Here is a 21,093-nt window from a genome sequence, read left to right as displayed (position 1 = left end):
CAAATGCCTGCAGGGGTGAGGGTCAGAGGGCTTAGTCCTTCTGGAGTGTTAATGCCCTGCAGCCCCACGGCCCCCTCCTCCTGAGAGCTGCACCCACCGAGTGACCCAGGCTTGACAGCACACATACCGCACCTGGGGTGGGCCACCAGCTTTTATTGACAAGGGGAGGGCGACCCAGGAGCCTCCCGGGGGGTGTGAGCAGGGTCTCCCCAGGGGCGCAGCTGCGTGTGGGGGTCCGAGCAGGGGTCTCGGCACAGGCAGGGGAGGGCCTGGCTTCAGAAGAAGCCCAGCCGCTTTTTCTCCTGCTGCTGCTTCCACGTGGCCATGCTGTAGAATTCCTCCTTCGACCTCCCAAAGATATCTTGGAAGTCGGAGTCTGAGAGATAGAACTGGGGGGGTGGGGGGGCGAGAGGAGGGGGAAGGTGCAGGGAGAGGTGTCATCAGGTCCCAGAATCCTGTCCCATTTAGAAGTGTCATTCAGGGCTCGGACTCCCCCACTTCTGTCTGCCCACCACCCCATCTAGAACGCGCCTCTCCCGAGGCAGCCTGCCCACTGCCTGCCACCAGTCGCCCCCGCCTTGGGCTCCTCCAGCTCAGTCTTGGGTGCCTCAGTGCCGGGGCAGTGAGTGGCAGGGGTCTCGGTGCCCACCTCCTTGCGTGCGGGGTCCACGCCCTCTGGCAGGTCCTCAGCAGCCTGGTGCTGCAGCAGTTCCCGGGAAAGGCCCCCACTGCTCGAGGGGCTGGTGCTGCTGATGTCGGGGCTGGTGCCGGTGTCGGTGTGACTGCCACCAGCCTTGGGGCGCGGTGCCAGCTCACTCTCTGAGCTGTCCGGGGAGTCCTGGAGGGCCTGCCGGGTCAAGGGACCTGCCCTGCCATCGCCTGGCCGTCTGGATAGCTGGAGGTTGTTGACTTCCTGTCCAGAGAGGGGCCTCAGGCTGGAGGAGACGGGGACAGGCAGCCCACTGGGAGGCCAAACTGAACTCCTGTCCCCACTGTAACTCCATCCGCCTAGCAGGGCCACCCCGAGCCCAGGCCACTGCGGGAAAGCCTGGGGGCCCCAGCACTCACTGCTGTTAGCTCAGACACGGCAGGTGCGGCTCCCAGGCTGGCGTCCGCCTCCTCGTGGGACTGCTGGTTCTGGGAGCAGAGACAGGGCAGGGATCAGGGCCAGGGCAGGGTGAGGGGCACCAGCGGGACTCGGGAGGGGCCTGAGCACAAGACCAGGCCTCCCTCACACACACTGGGGATCCCCAGCCCGGGCCGTGCTCCTCCTATGGTCTGTCCGGGGCAGGCCCCTCTCCCGCGGACCAGGGTGTGGTTGGGGGCTTCAGGCCTCACTCACCATCCACTTGTAGGGGTCCCACGTGGAGAACCACCCAGTGAAGGTGGGAGGCTCGTGGCCCTGCTTGACCAGCACGAGGGGAGTGGCCGGGCTCCTCCCTGCTGGATGGGTCTCCAGGTACTCCCGGCCCCAGGCCACTGCCGCCGTCTTGCGCTCACTGGCAGCTTCCCCAAGCCACAGGAAGATCTGGGCCACAGAGGGGGCCTGGCCTGGGGCAGGTGGAGGGGCCACCGGAGCTGGCCACCTCCTACCCACTCCCTGTCCATCAAACGTCTCAGAGCCGCACACGCTGGCCAACCAGACGCACACCGGGCAAGCCACCACGCCCACACACCCATGAGCGCACAAGGTAACAGACGCGCATTTACTGAACACCTGCTGTGTGGCAGGCACTGTTCTGGGCATTGGGATTCAACAACACATAGACAAAACTCCCTGCCCTTCCATGAGGGAGCAAGTTATGTGTATGTCTGGGGGTAAATGTTCTAACCAGAAGAAACAGCTGGTGCAAAGGCCCTGAGGCAGCAGTGCGCTGGCACACGCAGGGACACAAGGAAGCTGTCGTGGCTGGGGCAGAATCATCGAGGGGGTGCGCAGGAGGCTCCAGGTCAGAGCTGGGGCTGGCCAGGTGGCGCAGGGCTGGGGAAAGGGCTCTGGTTTTTTCTGAGTGAGCTGGGAGCCCAAGGCCTCATCACTAATTCACACAGTGCCACAGGCATGGGCCCACGTGTACACAGTGATGCAGAGGCACACACACATCATCACGGCGGCACAGATACACGATCACCCATCGCCACGCACCGCCATCTGCTATTGTCCAACACACGGCTGCACACAGAAATCACATCCGATCCCACAGCTGCACACACCCCGCCAGCTGCACACGGCATGCGGCCACGCAGAAATGTGACTGCAGACACACACAGCCTCTCTCTGACCCAGGCTCACAGCCATAACTGGTCTGGCCAGTTCTGGCCTTACATGACCTCTCAGTCACTGACCTGGTCAGTCTTGCAAACAGCCGCGCCCATGGGGGAAAATGCACAGTCACACGGCATCAGCACACACACGTAGATGATCAGGCGTTCCATGCACAGTCACGCATGTGGCACCAATGCATGTTCAGACACAGGCACTCAGTCCCTGGAGTCATACACGCTGTGGTAAGGCACAGGGAGTGACACGCAACTACATGGGCACAGTGACCCCTGCGTCCCAGCACGCAGCCATGTCTCCAGCAGTCTCACTGCCACCACAGGGTGACACACTCATCCCTGGTCTCACATCCACAGCCACACAATTGCTCAGTGTCACAAGCACAGTGACACAGTCTCACACAGACTCACAGAGTCACACGTTTAGATACACCCAGTTACACAAACAGAGACACACCCCAGCCAGACAGGGGTGGCCACCGTACCTCCTGCCAGGTGTCCAGTAACATGACATCATACTTGTCCAGGTCCTCTTGGCTAAAGAACACCACTTCCGTGAGGACCAGGCAGCCCATCTGGCTGGAGCACTCAAACAGGCGTGGCTGGTGGCTGCAGCCCTCCTCAGGGAGCCTGGCCGGCATGGACAGCAGGCCGTGAGCGGGGCTCTGAGCGCCACCCACCCGCTAATTCACTCCAGGAGCACTCTGCTCCTCTCTGCACCCCAGGGGCCCCCCACCCCGGTCCAGCTGTGACACGAGCCGCCCCACACATGTCCCAGGAGAGGCCCTTAAGGGGAGGGGAGGGCTGGCCATGGGGGGAGGGGGGAGCTGGAGTCTCCCCCTCCCTGGTGGGAGGAGGGAAGCCAGGTGGGGACAGTGCCACAGGCGTGGGCCCACGTGTACACAGGGTGGCAGTCCTACTGAGCTCAGGGGACTTAGGGGTTGTGCAGCTCAAGCCAGGCCCCATACGCAGACCAGGAGCAACCTGGGACTGAGCTCCCTCCTCCCTTTGTGGCCTCACTCTGCCCTACCCTGCTACACACCCTGTCCCCTCTCACACACTCACATGCACGCATGCACACGCACACACCACTGCATATACCTGTTCTCAATACTCCACATACGCCAGTTACCCACACGTCACATGACACTGTATGCGTGCACACCGGGCACCCTGACCCCTGGGGACTGTGGGGCTGGGGAATGATGCTTTGTCCCTGTGGCCAGGACAGGAACAATGCAGGGAGGGAACTCTACCAGCAGAGGGCGCCACTGCCCCTGCTCTCCCAGTTGTCTTCCTGCCGCCCGTACCCAGGCTGGGAGTGCAGGATGGGCTGGGCTCCTGGGCCTCAGGTCTAGCCTCGCCTGTCCAGCTCTCTGTGTGCACCTTAAGTAGTAATCCACCCTCTCGGGGCCTCAGTTCCTCAGCGTAAGAACACTCTCCTCCCAACCTGTTACCTCTTGCTGCTGGGGTAAGGGGCCCGGCCTCCCAGGGCCACCCAGAAGTGGCTAGGCTCCTGGCCCTCCAGCACCGTCTCCACGCTCTTCCCAGAGATGGCAGGGGCCACCACCCGCGCCATCTCACGCTGGTCACCGTTACAGCCCTGCAGGCAGAGGGCTGGGTCAGGCCCTGCACGGGGAGGGGTCTCCACCTCCAGTGCCACGTCGTCCCACTCAGGGGGCCTAGGCTTGAGTCATGGGGGTGCCAGGCTGCTGGTGGGGCACGCGTGAGCAAGGGCTCTCCCTTCCTCACCCTCCAGGGCCCCGGTCTCCACAGCTGGTCAGGGTCACAGCATCTAGCCCCCCATCCCCGTGTCTAGAGCCTGGGCTGGGGATCCTCAGGCTAGGGGGTCATTCACAGTTTATGCTGAAGATTAGAGAAAACTCCAGAAAACTGGACTAGGCCTCTCCCTTTTCCCAGGAGACTTTGGAAGGGACATGCCTCATGCTCAAGGCAGTAAGGAAGGGAGGCCACCTGGGCCTGGCTTGGTGCTGACCTGTGGACCCTCCCGTGCCCACCTGTCCCTTTGGTGTTTTCTTAAAAATTTTAATTTTTAACATTTTTAATTTTTTTGTTTTTTGAGACAAGGTCTCACTCTGTCGTCCACACCGCAGTGCAACGGTGGAATCCTAGCTCACTGCAGCCTCTTGATCCTCTAGCCTCAGCCTCCTAAGTATCTGAGACTACACACCCGCCCACCATGCCCAGCCCACATGTCACTTTGTAACTTTCTCCAAGTTCCAGAGGAGACACCGTGGCTTCCCCTGCCCGCTGTCCCCCATTGGACTATCTGGGGCTGGACTGGAAGCCTGCATCCCCTGTGGAGGGGACCCACCCCCAGCCTGGCACCACTACCCTGGGGCATGAGTCAGTGGTCAGTGCTGGGCATACCTTCCCAAACCAGAGGTAGCTGACGCTGGCTGTGACCAGCAGGAAGATGTCACTGGAGTTGAGGGATGAGGCGCGGGCTGCCACCTCCATGGTCCTGGTGTTGTGGCTGTCAGTTCCCTGCACGTGGAAGAGCCTCGCAGCGGGGGCTGGCTGCCCCTCTCCCTTGTGCCCGGTGCTCCCCTAAAAGAGGGCTGGGCCTCAGGCTGAGGCAAGGGCTCCTGGGGGCCACTTCCCTGTCCCAGTGGGGGACAAACTACCTCAGGGCTCAGGGACCCTCGCCTGAAGCCACCACTATCTTCTGGACCCTCAAGGGAGGAGTGTGGGCTAGGACAGGGAGCAGGCCCTTTCTAACTGGACCCCCACCCCGTCTCTGCCAGGCAAGGGACAGCTGGCCGGGCCTTGAAGGGGAAAGTGTAGACTGGCTTTGCCCATGTGTGACCCCAGGCAAGGTCCTGGCTCCCTTTTGACTCAACTTCCTCCTCTGGCTCGGGGACCAAGGGAAGAAACTCAGGCGAGGGTCACCCTTGGCACTCCTGGGCCTTGGACAAGCACCAGGGGACTAGGAGATGATGGTAAGCCGCCCCCAGGCCTGAAGAGAGGGTGCTTAGCAAGCATGTGCAAGGGCCATGGGCACATGGAGGTGCGGTGCATGGGACATGGAGGGTCCGCCTTACTGCCACCACGGCAGTAAGGCAGACCCTACCTGGAAGACCACCAGCTGTCCCTGGAAGATGGCGAGGAAGTGGGGAGGCTCACTGCCCATGGTCACGTGCTCTTGCACCAGGGCTCCACAGTACATGGCGTCCAGCTCCTCAGCATTGCAGTTCAGGGCCTTGATCTCATCTGCGGGGGCCTGGTGGCCCTGCAGGTGGGGGCAGTGAGGGCCTGGTGCGGCTCTCACATCCTACTCTCAGGTCCCAGCTCTTGGGCTTTGAGGTGCAGACCCCCACCCGTAGGCCGGCACACCTGCCATAGGTACAGGATGTACTGGACGCGGCCCAGCTTCAGGTATGTGTAGAGGACCAGGTAGCAGTTGCCTGTGCACAGCTGTCCGTGATGCTTGGGGTCCACAGGCTGCCTGCATAAGTCCTGGATGCACCACACCTGGGGAACAGGGGACCAGTGGGTACAGGTGGCTCCTCTACCTGAAACAGCCAGAAAGCTCCCCTCGGCCTCCAAAGCATTCCTCAGCTGTTTGGGCGGGGGGCTCACCCTCAGCTCTGTGCCCACCCCGTGCTTCATGCTGGGCTTGTGCAAACTCTGCAGGTGACCCTTTTCCCCATGGCCCCCTGAAAACCACCATGCTGGCGCCAGCCTGCCCTCAGCCAGGACTCTGGGTTGTGTGTGGTAACTGGGCAAAAAGTGGTGAGGACGCCAGAGGCCACTGAGATGGCTCCGACCCCTGCCATGTGCCCACCCCCAACCAGACCCCACTGGCCACAGTCCTGGTAGGTGACAGGTCCCCTCACAGCCACTCGCTGCTCAGGCCAGGGCAGCAGACATGAGGCAGAAAGTGAGAACTTGGAGCTCGTGGAAAAATTTCCTGTCTTCAAGTGTCATTTCAAAAACACAAAGCCTGCGAGGTGGCTCACGCCTGTAATCCTAGCACTCTGGGAGGCCGAGGTGGGCGGGTCATTCGAGCTCCTGAGTTCGAGACCAGCCTGAGCAAGAGCAAGACCCCATCTCTACTAAAAAATATATAGAAAGAAATTAGCTGGACAACCTATATATATATATATGTATATAAAATTAGCCGGGCATGGTGGTGCATGCCTGTAGTCCCAGCTACTCAGGAGGCTGAGGCAGCAGGATTGCTTGAGCCCAGGAGTTTGAGGTTGCTGTGAGCTAGGCTGACGCCATGGCACTCTACTCAGGGCGACGGAGTGAGACTCTGTCTCATAAAAACAAAAACCCACAAAGTCTGTTCAAAGACTAAAGGGAAAACACTTCAATGACATGATTTCTTGTTTCTGTGGGTAGCTGAGCATGGAGCCAGGCAGACTGGGTCATATCCCAGGTCTGCCCCGTGTTGGCCATGAGACCATGCTAAGCTTCAGTATTTCCCACTGGTAAATGGGAACGTGACGCCTACCTCACTACCTGCATGTGGCAGGAAACAACACACGGCATCCTTTACCCTTTACACATCCTTTACACTGAGCCCGACAGCCCTCTCTGGGGAAGTTCCCCTCCAGACCAAAGCATCCAGAGTCCTACCTTTTGCAGAAGAGGCTGACTCCAACCACATGCCATCCAAGAGTGGCACCTATCTGGCAGCCCAGGCTCCTGGCTCAGGCCCTCTCTGCCTTCCTTCCACTTGCCTGCTGGGAGGAACCCCTCTCTGCCTTTGTGCTTGGAGCCTGGGTCCCAGACTCCTCCTTCCCTCCCTTCCTCTCCTTCCTCTCTGCTTCTCTGTCTCCCTCTCTGCCGGTCTGGCCCTCTCTGTCTCTGTGTTCCCCATCTCTCCCTGGCCCCCCTTTCTCCTCTCTCTGTACCCCATTTCTCCCTGCTCTTCCTCCACCCCACCTCCACCTTTCTTTCTGTCCCCTCCCCACTCCCTGTCTCTCCTTGTCCCCCCTCCCTGTCTTCCTCTCTCCCCCTTCTTCCCCCTTTGCCCCTTCTCCTCCTGTCTCTTCCACTCATCACCTCTGTCCATCCATCCACATTAGCACAAAGGTAGGAGGAAGTCTTGTGTTTTCTCTGACCTCCACCTGCCTTCAGACTAGGACCCCTTACATAGATAGGCCCAGTAGTCCTGTTCTCATAGTTTCACAGCATCCCCATGTCCGCCTTGGGGCCAGATGAAAGCATAGTGCAGAAATGAACTCATTATACAGATTTGAAAACTAAGACCTAAAGGAATTAAGGGCTCTGCCTAGAGTCAGCCAACAAGATGCAACCCCACCCTATACAGAGCCTGGACTTGGCCCCCAACCCCTGCATCTCCCAGAACATTGGTCTGAGACCAGATGAGAGGCTGACAGTGTATGACTGTATGTTGGGGGTTGGGTGTGTGGGGCTGTGGTTGATGTGTGACTGTGTTGTGTTGGTGCGTCCCTGCAGGTTGATGGTTGTGTGTGATTGTGGTATACAAGTATAGGCAATTTCATATTTGGAGTTGTATACTTGGCTGTGATTGCATGGCCGTGATTATGTGCAATTATAAGGTATGATTATGTGTGTCTGCATTGTCATATGTATCATATGACAAGGCACAATTAAGTGTCCAAGTGCTACTGTGCTGTGTGTCTGAGTTATGTGAGTGGCTGTAGCTGTGTATAATTAGGCTTGATGTGACCGTGTATGAGCCGCCTGTTGGGAGGGGGTGTGTATATGCACATATGCCCCTTGGTGTCCCTGGTTGTGTGTGGATGTGCACCTGCATGTACCTGGGTCACTTTAGATAGCAGTCATATCGGTCACCTGTAGAGGAGGCGTAGCCCCATGTGCCCATCTTCCCCCAGCTAAGCCAGTGCCCCTCACTCACCTCCACCTTCCCAGAGCCGTCGTCCAGCATCCTGAGCTGGGCCGCTAGCTCAGGCTGGCTGTGCAGCAAGCCCACGTCCAGCTTTGCCGGAATCAGTTTATCTGAAGGTGGGGCAGAGGGTGTCAGTGGCGTTCTTTGCCCCTGTCCCCGCCCTCGCCCACTCCTTAACCATCCCGCCCAGTTCTGCCCCGCCCCCTGCCCACCCGCAGGCCCGACCCCGCCCCACTGGATATGCCCCTACCCGTTCCGCCCCCGCCGACAGGCCCTCTTACCCTCTTACCATCCCGCCCCGCCCCGCCCGACACGCCCTCTTACCCTCTTACCTATCCCACCCCGCCCTGCCAGACACGCCTTTTACCTATCCCTCCCTGCCGGCCCCGCCCCTACCCGTCCCGCCCCCACCGACACGCCCTCTTATCATCCCGCCCTGCCCCTCCGGCCCCGCCCTCACCGACACGCCCTCTTACTATCCCGCCCCGCCCCACACGCCCTCTTACCTATCCCGCCCCGCCAGACACGCCCTCTTACCTATCCCGCCCCGCCAGACACGCCCTCTTACCTATCCCGCCCCGCCCCACACGCCCTCTTACTTATCCCGCCCGGCCGGACACGCCCTCTTACCTATCCCGCCCCCGCCGGACACGCCCCTACCCGTCCCGCCCCTACCGGCACGCCCTCTTACCATCCCGCCCCGCCGGCCCCGCCCCTACCGACACGCCCTCTTACCTATCCCGTCCCGTCCCGCCGGCCCCGCCCCCACCGACACGCCCTCTTACCTATCCCGTCCCGCCCGCCGGCCCCGCCCCCACCGACACGCCCTCTTACCTATCCCGTCCCGCCCGCCGGCCCCGCCCCCACCGGCACGCCCTCTTACCTATCCCGTCCCGCCCCGCCGGCCCCGCCCCCACCGACACGCCCTCTTACCTATCCCGTCCCGCCCGCCGGCCCCGCCCCCACCGACACGCCCTCTTACCTATCCCGTCCGGCCCCGCCGGCCCCGCCCCCACCGACACGCCCTCTTACCTATCCCGTCCCGCCCCGCCGGCCCCGCCCCCACCGACACGCCCTCTTACCTATCCCGTCCCGCCCGCCGGCCCCGCCCCCACCGACACGCCCTCTTACCTATCCCGTCCCGCCCGCCGGCCCCGCCCCCACCGACACGCCCTCTTACCTATCCCGTCCCGCCCGCCGGCCCCGCCCCCACCGACACGCCCTCTTACCTATCCCGTCCCGCCCGCCGGCCCCGCCCCCACCGACACGCCCTCTTACCTATCCCGTCCCGCCCGCCGGCCCCGCCCCCACCGACACGCCCTCTTACCTATCCCGTCCCGCCCGCCGGCCCCGCCCCCACCGACACGCCCTCTTACCTATCCCGTCCCGCCCGCCGGCCCCGCCCCCACCGACACGCCCTCTTACCTATCCCGTCCCGCCCCGCCGGCCCTGCCCCCACCGACACGCCCTCTTACCTATCCCGTCCCGCCCCGCCGGCCCCGCCCCGCCCCGCCTGCTCACTCGTCCCGCCCGGGTTCTTGCTCTTGCCCCGCTGCGTAGACCACGTCCGGAAGAGCTGCTGGAAGGCGGCCGACTCGGCGCCGTCGTTCACCACTTCCACGTTGGTGTAGGTCGGGTAGCCCTTGGCCCGGATGAAGCCCTGGGGCGGCGGCTCCGTCAGGCCTGCCACCCAGAGCCCACTGCTCCGCTCCGCCCCCTGGGGACCTCCGCTCGGGCTGCGGGGACAGCCCAGGTCTGAGAAGCCTTAATTAACAGAGCTCACGACCCACTTAACGAATTGACTCTGTCGCTACTGACTTCTCTGAGGTCCCTGAGGGTAGGCAGGGTCCCCTTAGTCCGGACCTCAGGAAAGGCTGGCTGTGACGACCCCACAGATCCCAGGCAGAGCCCCGTCTTTTCCCCCACCACCAGAAGGGAAGGGATGCTCAGTAGGCTCCCCGCCCCGAATGCAGGGCCACGATCCCCTTTTACAATGGTTTCCTAGATGCCACCTGGACTTCGTTCTCAGTCAAGGCCCCTGGGGCAGGGCTACTTCCCTTGAGCCCCCAGGGTAGGGATGTTTCCCAGCTGGAACTCCAGCACAGGGCTGTTTCCTCTCTGAGACCCCAGGGCAGAGTCCTCCCTACCAAATATTAGGGCAGGCCACCCCCCCAACCAGATCAAGGCAGGGCTACCTGCTGTTCAGACCCCAGGGCAGTGCTACGTCCCTCTCAGACAGGGAGGGGCCCAGGGCCTCACCGCAGCCCAGGTGAAGGCAGCCTTTTTGTCCTGGGGGCTGGACTTGCGTCCCTGCCACACATAGATCTTAAAGCCACCCTGGTCCAGGATGCAGCAGTCCTGGGAGCAAAGGTGGGGTTAGTCAGCAGGTGGTCCAGTCTGGACTGGGGGGTGTAGGGTGGAGGCAGATGGGGGCAGCTGGGGCCAGGCCTTCCTCACCTCCTCTTGCAGTAGGTCCTGGGTCAGTGGGCGGGTCGCCAACTCCTGGACCACCAGGTCCTCACCCTTCTCATAGACACTGAGGGACAGGCACCCAGGTGTGGCCAACCCAGCCCTCCCTGACCTGGCTCCACTCCAGCCCCTTTATACCAACCCTCCCACCGCAAGATGGAGGCATGGGGGCTGGCTCCCTAGCCTTGGTCTTGACTTTACAGCAGCCTTGCTGTGGAGCCTTAGGCAAGGCCACAGTCCCCCTGTCTGTACAATGGGTTTCTCAGCAAGGCAGCCACACACCACGCCAGAATACAAGCTGGGTCCAAGGTCCACATGGCCTGTCCCAGAAACCCACCAGCCTTTTCTGAAGGGCTTTCTAGAGGGACTGTGTTATTGCAGTAATCATGGACGTACAATCCCGGCCTGTCCCACCTACCCTGCCCGCCCCCGCTTCTGCTCACTGGTAGAGGCGGACGTTGGCCTTCTGCAGCTGGGTAATACTCTTGTTGGGCATGGCGGCACGCACGCTACCTGCTCTGCAGCCCAGCACAGCCTCCATGATCTGCATGAGATCAGTGGCTTCGGCCTCATCATGCACCACACCAATCCGCGCACGACCACCACGTTCCCTTTCCTGAAGGCTGCGGGTCAGGGTCAGCCCCTGCAGGAGAGGACTTGGCAGTCAGGGCTATACCAGCATTCCCCTCACTCCTGACACAGCCCAGCGAGAGCCCTCCTGTCACTGCTCAGCTCCCAGAGCCTGGGGCATGGGGACACTGGTAGTGTCCCCTCATGCTGGCATCCAGGGGACACTACCAGTGCAGGGTTTGAACTCAGCCTGTATATAGTAGGTGCTTCTTGGGTAATGGCAGGGAGCCAAGTCCACCTCTTGGGGTGGTGGGAAGATAGGCACCTGGAAGACCACCCCCCAAGCCCTGCACCCCCCAGTTTCTGGGACAGACACTGACCCGAGACTTCTCAGAAATGCTGGTCTTGGGCCCATTCCACTGGATCATCACCCTGCCTAGGTCCAACAGGAAGATGTCACCCTTATTAAAGCTGTTCCAGGAGAGCTCCACCTGCCAGAGCCAGGAGAGGCAGGGAGGGAGACAAGGTGTCAGTCACACCACCAGCGCCCGGCTGGAGGGGAGCATAGGGAATGTGTCACTTGTGCGCATGAAGCTACGTGCAACTGAATGTATGTGTGACTGACACTACCTGTCATGGCATGCAGGCATGCATCTGTGGAACCATATGTGACTTTGGGGGTCACTCTGTGGGTGTGGTTATGTGCATCTCTAGGCACGTGTGGCTGTAGGTAATGCTGCATCCCACAGGTCTACTATGTGACTTTTCACTAGTCACATAGTGAAAAGTGACTGTGACACTTTTCACTCGGTGCGTGTCTGTAGTTGTACATGTATACATGTGGGGTATATGTATCTGTTTATCTGTGTTGTGTGTGTCTTCATGTACACATGCACATATGTAGGAGCATGTCAGATGGGAGCAAGTGTGTGCGCTCATGATGACTGCATATGTGTGCCTGTGTGAGGGAGAGTGTACACCTATGGACAAGGACAGTTATCCAAACTGAGCCACTGTTGAGAGCAAAAGGGGGTACTTTAAATGATTATTATGCCAGGATAATAGGCAAAGCCTGGGGCTGAACTGTGTCCCTGGGTGATCAGAGATGATGGTCACTGGGTCTGTGGGTGACAGTGCAGAGCCTGTGTGGGACTCTCTGTGTGTCATAGGGCTGCCACATACTGTGCATACTGTAACACGCATAACTCAAGGGTGGCCACTCTCATTGTAGACATCGTCCACCTGAATGTTCATTACACTAAATTCCAGCCAGATGGCAGCAAAATGTCTTGTTCTAACACGGCCTGTATTTTCCTTTAACTTCCTGGCAGTAGAAGAAAGGGCACTACATGGACTAAAGTAGCCCTAAGCTCCACTATGCATATGCACCCATATGCACACACTCTGTGCACGCACAATGACAATGCGTGTGAGTGTGAGGCTGTCCCCACATCACACCACCTCCCATGGTGCTGCTGACAAGGATCATCCACATGTGCCTTCTTGCCTGCTTCCTCTGCCCAAATTCTTAGTATGCTATGCCCATGAGACAGATGAGGAAACCGAGGGTCTGGGAGTAGTGGCAGAGGTGGGGCTAGAAGCTAGAAGTCCGTCTGGCGCCCTCTCTTCTCATCCAACAAAGCCATCTGGGAATGAATGCTGGCAGCTCCCTGACCCCCTGCCAATTTTCACACTTCCTTCTACCTCAGTACACCCACTCCCAGCTGAGTCCAGAGGTCATGAGGCTCCCCTGGCAGCCCTCACCTCGGGTCAAGAGGCTCCCCTGGCAGCCCTCACCTCGGGTCAAGAGGCTCCCCTGGCAGCCCTCACCTCGGTGGCAGACACGTGCTTCCTCCCTCTGATGTGCAGCAGTCGCTGGATGTTAAACACGTTGGTTTCCACATGCTTGAGGTCTGAGGCCAGCCCTCCCTTTCTGTAGCTGAGGAGGGAATGGGGTCCTATGTAAGCACACAGAATGTGCACGAATGAGCGCAGATGTGAGCACGTACATGTATGTATGTGGGGGATGTCTGTCTGTTGAATACATTCACTTGAGTCTGTGTGAACATATGTATGTACAAGTACATGGGTACACACATGAGGCATGAGTGTGCATTTGTTTATCCTTGTGTAGTGATATGGACACATGCATATACATGTACATGTGTATACATTCATGGGCATAGTGTACATGTTTATCCATGTAAGTCTAGATGTAAATGCATGGAAGTGGGCAATAGCATATATGTGTGTAGATGGACATGACTATTCACATATGCCCATCTATGGGTGGACACACATGGGAGTGGTATGTGTTTCTGCATGTGTACATAAACTTGTGTGCATGTGTTCATGTATATACTATATGCATGTATTAGGTACAACTGTATGAAATGGAAATGGTTGAATATTGGCAGTTTCCTATATTCCTAAATATATTGCAATTATTAATTTTACAAAACACTTGAAGCAACCTACAGAACATTTCTACCAGCACATAAAAGCAAACTCAAAACAACAATGGTGTCCACTCCCAGGTTTCAAGAGAAATGAAAACACATGTCCACATAAAAACATGTACACAAATGTTCATAGAAGCATGATTCCTAGCAGCCAAAAAGCAGAAACAACCCAAAGTCCATTAAATGATGACTGGATAAATAAAATGCGGCATAACAATACAGTGGAATATTATTTGGCAATAAAAAATAAAGTAATAATACATGCTGCCCCGTGGATGAACATTGAAAACAGTATGGTAAGCGGAAAGAGCCAGCCAGGAATGACCACTTAGAGGATTCCATTTCCACTGCATGCTCAGAACGGGCAAATGCAGACAGGAAGTACATGCCTGGTTGCCTGAGGCAGGGCAGGGAGTGTTGGAGGGAAATGCCAAGTGACTGCTAAAAGGTGTGGGGCTTCTTTTTAGGGTGATGACAATGTTCTAAAATTGTGGTGATGGTTGCACACGTCTGTTAAAAGTCACTGAAATGGATCTGTACTTAAATGGGTGGATCGTGGGGTATAAAGGCGTCGTCCGCCCCCATCCCCAATCAGCGGATGAGGAAGATGGACACCCCAAGGCTGCACCAGCCTAGGCGCCCACTGTTTCCCCCTCTTCCACCCCACCATCCTCCCCGGCCCGCCACTCACATGATCCCCTTGCGAAAGTAGCTGAGGAAACAGTGGGACTCGTGGCCCTGCGCCTCGCGGTGCTGCACGGCCTGGCCTCCTAGCGCCTCCTGCAGGCGCTGCACGAAGGCGCCCGCAGCGCCCTGCGCTTCCGCTCCCGCCTCCTTCCCGACCCAGAAGTGCAGGTCGCTGGACGCCGCCTGCGTTGGCTTCGGGCCCTGGGGGACCTAGGGCCCACGCGTCTGCGTGTGGGTGGGGGGCGGGGGACAGGGGACCCGGGGGGGGGGTGAGGGACCGGGGGCTAAGGCGTAGACGAAGAGCCAGGTCCAGGTAGAGAATGTACCAAGGGCCCAGAGGAGGAGACCTTGGGAAGGTGCTTCCAAGGACAGGAGGGGGTGAGGGGGAAGGGCAGGGCGAAGAATCCTTAATGGCTGTGCCCGGGGGCGGATGTGATTCTGGGGCTCTCAACCTGCCTCATCCCAGGGCAGAGTTTCTGTCTGTGCTGTCAGTCTCCCCAGCCCTGGGCCATGTCACCTGCTCACACGGACTCCCCAGGTGACTCACATGAAGGATGATATAGCAGTGTTCTTCGAAAAAGTTCCCATAAGCCTTCTCTGGTACTGGCACCATCTTCAGGTTCTTGGAAAGGAGAGTGTCTAGGGATAACTCGGGACACCCCCCTTCCCCCGCCACCTGTGACACCCAGAGCTTTGAGTTGGGTGTGGGAGGAAGCTGGTGTCAGAGACCCCACACTCTTCCATGTCACCAACTCTGCTGTCTGGTCATGCCTCTCACCTCAATGATCCATATGTGGAGTTCCCTATGGCTCTTGATGGCTGGCAGGCCCTTGCCGGCGTCCATCCTAGGCCAGGCAGGAATGAGGGGGGACACAGGGAACAAGAGCCAGAGTTCTCAGGCTGGAGGCCAAGCCCTGACCGCTTGCACCCTGCGCTCCAAGCCAGAACTCTCCCCACCTTCCGCTCTCCAAAGCCCCTTCATCAAACGACTTTCAGGAGGTGGCTCTGTAAACGCACACATGTCAGCAAGCGGGACAAGTACTACAGACTAGCACATAGAGGCTCTGCAAACAGGGGCCTCATTTGTCTGTGGGGGGGTACACTCTGTTTTTTTTCTTGAGACAGAGTCTCACTCTGTTGCCCAGGCTAGAGTGCCATGGCGTCAGCCTAGCTCACAGCAACCTCAAAATCCTGGGCTCAAGCAATCCTCCTGCCTCAGCCTCCCGAGTAGTAGCTGGGACTACAGGCATGCACCACCATGCCCGGCTAATTTTTTCTATATATATTAGTTGGCCAATTAATTTTTTTCTATTTTTTTTTTATAGTAGAGATGGGGTCTCACTCAGGCTGGTTTTGAACTCCTGACCTTGAGCAATCCGCCCGCTCGGCCTCCCAGAGTGCTAGGATTACAGGCATGAGCCACCTCGCCCAGCCATGTCTGTGGGTACACTCTTAAAGCTGGGCTGAGCTCTCTGGATAGGGCCAGGCTTTGAACACAGCAACAACCTCTGCAAACAGGGAGTTAGAAACAGGCTGTGCAGAAAGACAGTGGATCTGCAGTCAGGGATAGGCTATTTAGACAGAAAAAGGCTCTGCAAACAGGCATAGGCTTTGCAAACAGGGACAGCTTCCTCAGACAGAAGAAGGGATTGCAACGTATTGCAACAGTTACATATTCTTTTGGCAGCAGTAAGTTCTAGAGACAGGGGCTCCTCTATGTGTAGGAGGACAGTCTATTCAAACAGACATAGACTCTACCCAGGGAGATTCAGATGGGACAGGCAAACAGAAGCAAAGATTGTGAACACAAAGGCTCTACAACATTCACAGGTTCTGCATTGGAGGAGCTTTGCAGACTGGGAAAGCCTCTGCAAAAGAAGATGGGGTTAAACCCTTAAGACAGGAACTCTTTGTATAAGGGACACACTCTTATACAGGAATTCTTTGTACAAGGAACAGATATGGACAGGTACATAGATAGGCAAGGCTCAGCCAACAGGTGCGGCGTGTTCAGCCGGAGAAATGCTTCCCAGACAGGGTCAGGCTCTTGACACAGGCAGAACCTCTCTAGACACGGTCAGGCTCTGCATGCAGGACAGCCTTTGAGACAAACTCAATTCCTGCATGCAGGAAGGTGGGAACAGGCTGAGGAAACAATCGTGAGCTCTGCAAAGGGATTCAAGTGCTGAAAAAAGGCCCTTTAGACGAAGGCTCCATAGGCAGAGGCTTTGCAAATAGGGAGAGGTTTTACGAGCCTACACAGGTTCTGCAGATAGACAGGCTCTGTTAACAGTGACAGCTTCTCCAGAGAGGGACAGGATCTGCTGAAAAGAGCTGGCAGAGAAATCAGCACAGATGCTCCAGACATGGGTAGGATCTTGGAACAGGGCTGGGTTCTGTGGGGAGCCCCAGGTTCTGCAAATAGGGACAGGCTTTATACAAGAAGGCGAGTTCTGAAAATAGGTAAATGCTCTGTATACATGGAAATAGGATAGAGTGTGCAGACAGGCATAGGCTCTGCAGAAAGACACAGGCGCTCCCCTGACAGTGACAAACTCTTCGTAGGAACAAACCGTGCAAACACAGTTTCTACCCAGGGAAATTCAGATAGTCTGTGCAAACAGGCAAAGGCCCTGAGAAATGTCATAGATGCTACACGAAGGGCTCAGATTCCGCAGACAGAACCTGGCTCTAAAATAGGAAAAATCACTACCATCAGAGACATAGCCCGGAGACAGAGACAGGGATTGCAAAGGAAACAGGTTCTGCGGACAGGGGCAGGTACTGTCAACAGAGACAGCTTCAAAGCTTTCTAAACAGTGTCTTTAGGCAGAAAGAGGTATCCCAGACAGGGACACCAGACAAGCTCTGTAGACAGGGATGGGCTCTGCACTCAGGGCAGCTTCTGCAGTAAAAACAAATCTTATACACAGGGAAGAAGGGACAGATGGTTTAAAGAGACCTAGACTCTGAAAATAGACACAGGCTCGGGGCAGAAACAGGCTCTGCAGACAAGACAAAGGTTCTGCAAAGCCCAGACAGACTCTGCACGCAGGACTGTCTCTGAAGACCGACGGCCTGCGGCACAAGGCAGGCTCAGCGGACATGAGCGCGCTGCGCGAATCGGAAATATGCACTCTCCACAAATTCCTGAAACAGGGCTGAACTCTTCACACATGCAAGGATCTGCAAGCAGCCACAGGCTCTGCAAACAGCGATTTAGCTTGCATGAGTTTGTGCTGTGGGTTCTGAGTGTGCAGAGGAGGGAGAGAAACGTGGAACAAGAGGCATCTGGGGGAAGAAGGGGGCTCTCTATTCTGTCGATTTCCTTACATCTCAATGGTTCACTCTCAACTGCCCCAGGCTTCCCTGCACCACTCCTTCAGAAAACCCGTGTGTGATTCGCTGCTCTTTCATCCTTGGAGGTTCTTTCTACATCTAACCTAAATCCCGCCAGCTGCAACTTTCTCTTCTCATTGCTACTTTGCTCAACAGGCCCAGACATCCCTTCTTTGGCCCTAGTGTGGTGTGAACTCCCACCCCCTCCACTTCTGCTATGTCTTATGAACAGGAGGAACACCCTTGGCTCTGCTGCCATTGTGTGACCTGGGGGAACAAGTGAGAGGAGCGATACAGAATCAGAGGCAAGGCCATAGGTGCTATGGGTGCCATAGGGTGCCTTTACCCCAGGACCCCTGGGTCTGGCCCTGGTGAGCTCACGGTACACTATGGGTGACACCCAACAAGGCGGCCATGGAAGTGGGGGGAGTGGGGAAGGGGGCTGCCCCGAGCTGAGTCCCAGTCATCCTGGTCAGGAGGCTGTGGGGCAGGCCAGGCAGAGGGGCGGTCCTTCTAGGGGTTTAAAGCTGCATTCCCGACAGCACACAGCTGCATCTGACACTCTATGGAAACCAAGTATGGTGTTGGCACTGGTCACCCTCATCAGAGCAGAAGATTCCTGAAGGCAGGGGTTTGTCCTTCTGTTTACTGCCAGATCCCAGCGGCCTGGCACCCAGCAAGTCGCCGTTGAATGAATGAAGAGTGTGACCCACGAACTGGACTGAGTGCAAATGAATGGAGCGGGGAGTCACTCGTGCATTCTGACTGCACTGAGAACTGTGGAAGCAGTGATGATGGCCTGTTGGTGTGACTGTGCTGTGAGTGACAGGCAGATACAGTGGCCATGATAGGTGACCTCAAGCAACAGAAAGCATAAGGACACCGAGTGGTGAGCACAGCGACATGCAATAGTGACCCTGCTGCAGGCCACTGAGGCACAGTGCCCAGGGGCCCAGGCAGGCAGCGAGCAGAGGTGTAGACAGGATCTTTGAGATGTAGCTCATGGTACAGTGTAACACACTGACAGAGAGACAGGAAGACTCTTGGCAGGCTTCAGAACAGTGGCAGCCAGGGCCCCAGGTGAGACAAGAAAGTCAAACTGGCAGCCAGGAAGTCAGAGCTGGGAGGGGCAGCATCCCCCCAGGGTGCTGGGAGCCTTCCCAGAAGGCAGCTCCAGCCTGGGGAGCCAAACTGTCAGGCTGCCAGGGCCTGAGGCCCCACCCCGTGTCACTGTGTTCACTGTCTTCCACCTGGGCTCTGGGGGAGGTCAGGGAAGGAATGCTCAAAGGTGTGGGGGGAGTGTCCCCCTCTCCCCTAGCACCCCCTGCTTTTCCCCTTGTGGTCCCTTTCTCTCCCAGCACCCCCTGCTTTTCCCCTTGTGGTCCCTTTCTCCCCCAGGATGGCCCCTGTCTCCAGAGCACCTCCTCCTCTAACCCCCACCCCCCTGCCCTCTTTCCCTGGGGGACTCTCTTCCACCATTTCCCCACGTGGGGACCCTCCCCCTGGAAGCTCCCTTCTCTTCCCTGGGTTGTGCTCCCTCCATGCAGCGCCCCCTTTCTCTTCCAGATGCCCAGTTCCTCCTCTGAGGTCCCCTTCCCTCCCTGTGGCTGTCCCCACTGGTACCCCTCCCTCCCCCTTCTCTGCTCTGATTTCCCCTCCCCTCACCCCGTACTCTCTTCTTTCCCCCCCTTCTCTCTCCAGGCACCCCCTCCTTTCCTGGGTGCCCCTTTTCCCCCCAGCGCTTCCCTCCCCTGATCTCCCCTTCTCTGCCCTGAATTCCCCTCTCCCCTCACCCCAGGGTGCTCTCTTTCTCCTCCAGACACCCCTTCTTTCTCCCGAGGCCCTCTCCTTTCCCTAGGTGCAGCCTCCCTCCTCTGGCGCCCCTTTCTCTCCGCCAGGAGTGCCCTTCCTTCCTCCTTGCGTACCTGCAGGCCCCGAGGTCACTTCGCTCAACTTGTAGGAAAGGGGGAAGGGCGCCTGCTGGAGGGGGAAAGGGGGAAGGGGGCGAGGTGGGGGTGGGGGCAGGCACATCGACTCTGTGGGCCACGGAGATCCCCACCCAAGTGAAAAATCTGCCACTTTCTTCCACCTGGGCTGCCAGGGCCACGGTTGCCCTGCCCCCGTCAGTGTTCTCACCTGTTGGGCTGCTCCGAGGCCTCCCCAGTTCCTCCGCTGCTGCTCTGCGCCCCTGAGCCCCGGACCCTGTCTCTACCTACACCCTTGACTCGAGCACCCCCCTTCACCCCTCCCTGCCGGCTCCGGGAGCCCCCCCCCCCCAGGCCTACCTGCTGCAAACCGCTCCCACGCCTTCCCCCTTCCTGCCCGCAGTGCTGGGCCTGGCACGGGGCCAGGCTCTGCCCACTGCCCCCCTCCACTGTAACTCAATCCCAGCTCCTGCCCAGCAGGACACACCCCGCTGCTTAGCACTCAGCAGGCTGGGCATTCAAACTTGGTCAATCAATTAGTCAGTCTACAAATATTGACTGAGGCGGCTGGGAGCCAGTGCCCTGCCAAGGCCGGGGCTGAGTCGGCCAGGCCTCACCTCTTGGGTACCAGTGGCAGACGATGGAGACCTGGTTGGGCTAAGGAGGGTGTGTGTGATTTCCTTCTCTGGGAGCCTTGCCGGGCCCCTGCCTCCTCACCTGCTGGGCGGGGGACTCTCCCTGGGCCCAGAGGGCCAGGCCACTCCAGCAAACTTGAGGAGGAAGTAGGACCCAGGCTGGGTGGTGGGGTCAGGCTCTGTGGGGCTGAGGCAGCTTCAGGAGGTGGCGGAAGGTGGCCAGGGCGCCCTCTAGGCATCTCTGCTGTCCCTGCCCCCAAACTTGGCTCACTGCCTGGTACAGCCCTCCCCAGGGAGCCCTGATACCCATCGTGGGAGAGGCCAGCCCAGCTCTTTTTTTTTTTCTTTTTTCCTCTTTCTTTCTTTTCTTTTTTTTTTTTTTTAACCACTATCACAGTGCTGAAGACCAGCCTAGCTCTGGCAGGGAAGACACCGCTCCCACATCTCGGCTGCCACCCCGACTGCCACTTTCTCTGTGACTGTGAGGTGGAGGAGCTGCTGGAAGTAGAACCTTCCAGAAATTCCAGGGCACAGCCTCCCCTTACGTTAGGCCACAGGCCTCAGTCCCAGCCAGGGTGGGCAGCCCCTCCAAGGACACGCTGCTGAACCTGCCCGCCGGCCAGGCCCCTTTCCCTGTGCCCAGTCTTCACCCCGTAGAGGTCCTTGTCACAGGGTAGGGGGACTCCGGGAACTCTGGGGCCATCTGTGCCCAGCAGACCTGCAGCCAGTGTGTGGCTGTGTTTAACAGCCGTGGTTTAGGTCCCTGGGTGTGCCTGTGTCATGGCGGGCCCGTCTGATTCCCACGTGTGACGACAGTGTGTCTGTCCCTGTCTGTGACCATGGGCGTATATTTGGCTTCA

The 21,093-nt window shown here is 58.4% G+C and overlaps 1 protein-coding gene across 2 annotated transcripts; it reads right to left on the bottom strand.

Moving 5' to 3' along the window:
* Window positions 1-136: 136 nt before the first annotated feature.
* Window positions 137-20,014, bottom strand: VILL (villin like). Of its 2 annotated transcripts, XM_020285483.2 has the most exons (20): window positions 19,959-20,014; window positions 15,113-15,179; window positions 14,882-14,956; window positions 14,339-14,544; window positions 13,016-13,124; window positions 11,566-11,676; window positions 11,059-11,258; window positions 10,604-10,682; window positions 10,406-10,504; window positions 9,668-9,806; window positions 8,156-8,256; window positions 5,635-5,772; window positions 5,372-5,530; window positions 4,669-4,848; window positions 3,735-3,880; window positions 2,763-2,907; window positions 1,343-1,528; window positions 1,069-1,137; window positions 650-913; window positions 137-389 (listed from the first exon to the last, which is right to left on the bottom strand). In XM_020285483.2, the coding sequence occupies exons 2-20, from the start codon at window positions 15,176-15,178 to the stop codon at window positions 276-278; spliced, it is 2,586 nt and encodes an 861-aa protein (XP_020141072.2). In that variant the 5' UTR covers window position 15,179; window positions 19,959-20,014; the 3' UTR covers window positions 137-275. The 2 variants fall into 2 exon arrangements, with proteins under 2 accessions (XP_020141072.2, XP_075862492.1); XM_076006377.1 differs by lacking the exons at window positions 5,372-5,530; window positions 14,339-14,544; window positions 14,882-14,956; window positions 15,113-15,179; window positions 19,959-20,014 and having other exon boundaries at window positions 13,016-14,202.
* Window positions 20,015-21,093: the final 1,079 nt, after the last annotated feature.

This window comes from Microcebus murinus, chromosome 1 (assembly GCF_040939455.1).
Source record: "Microcebus murinus isolate Inina chromosome 1, M.murinus_Inina_mat1.0, whole genome shotgun sequence".
NCBI classification, from domain to species: Eukaryota; Metazoa; Chordata; class Mammalia; order Primates; family Cheirogaleidae; genus Microcebus; species Microcebus murinus.
Note: the sequence above shows the minus strand (reverse complement) of the source record. Positions and strands in the feature narration are given on the sequence as shown.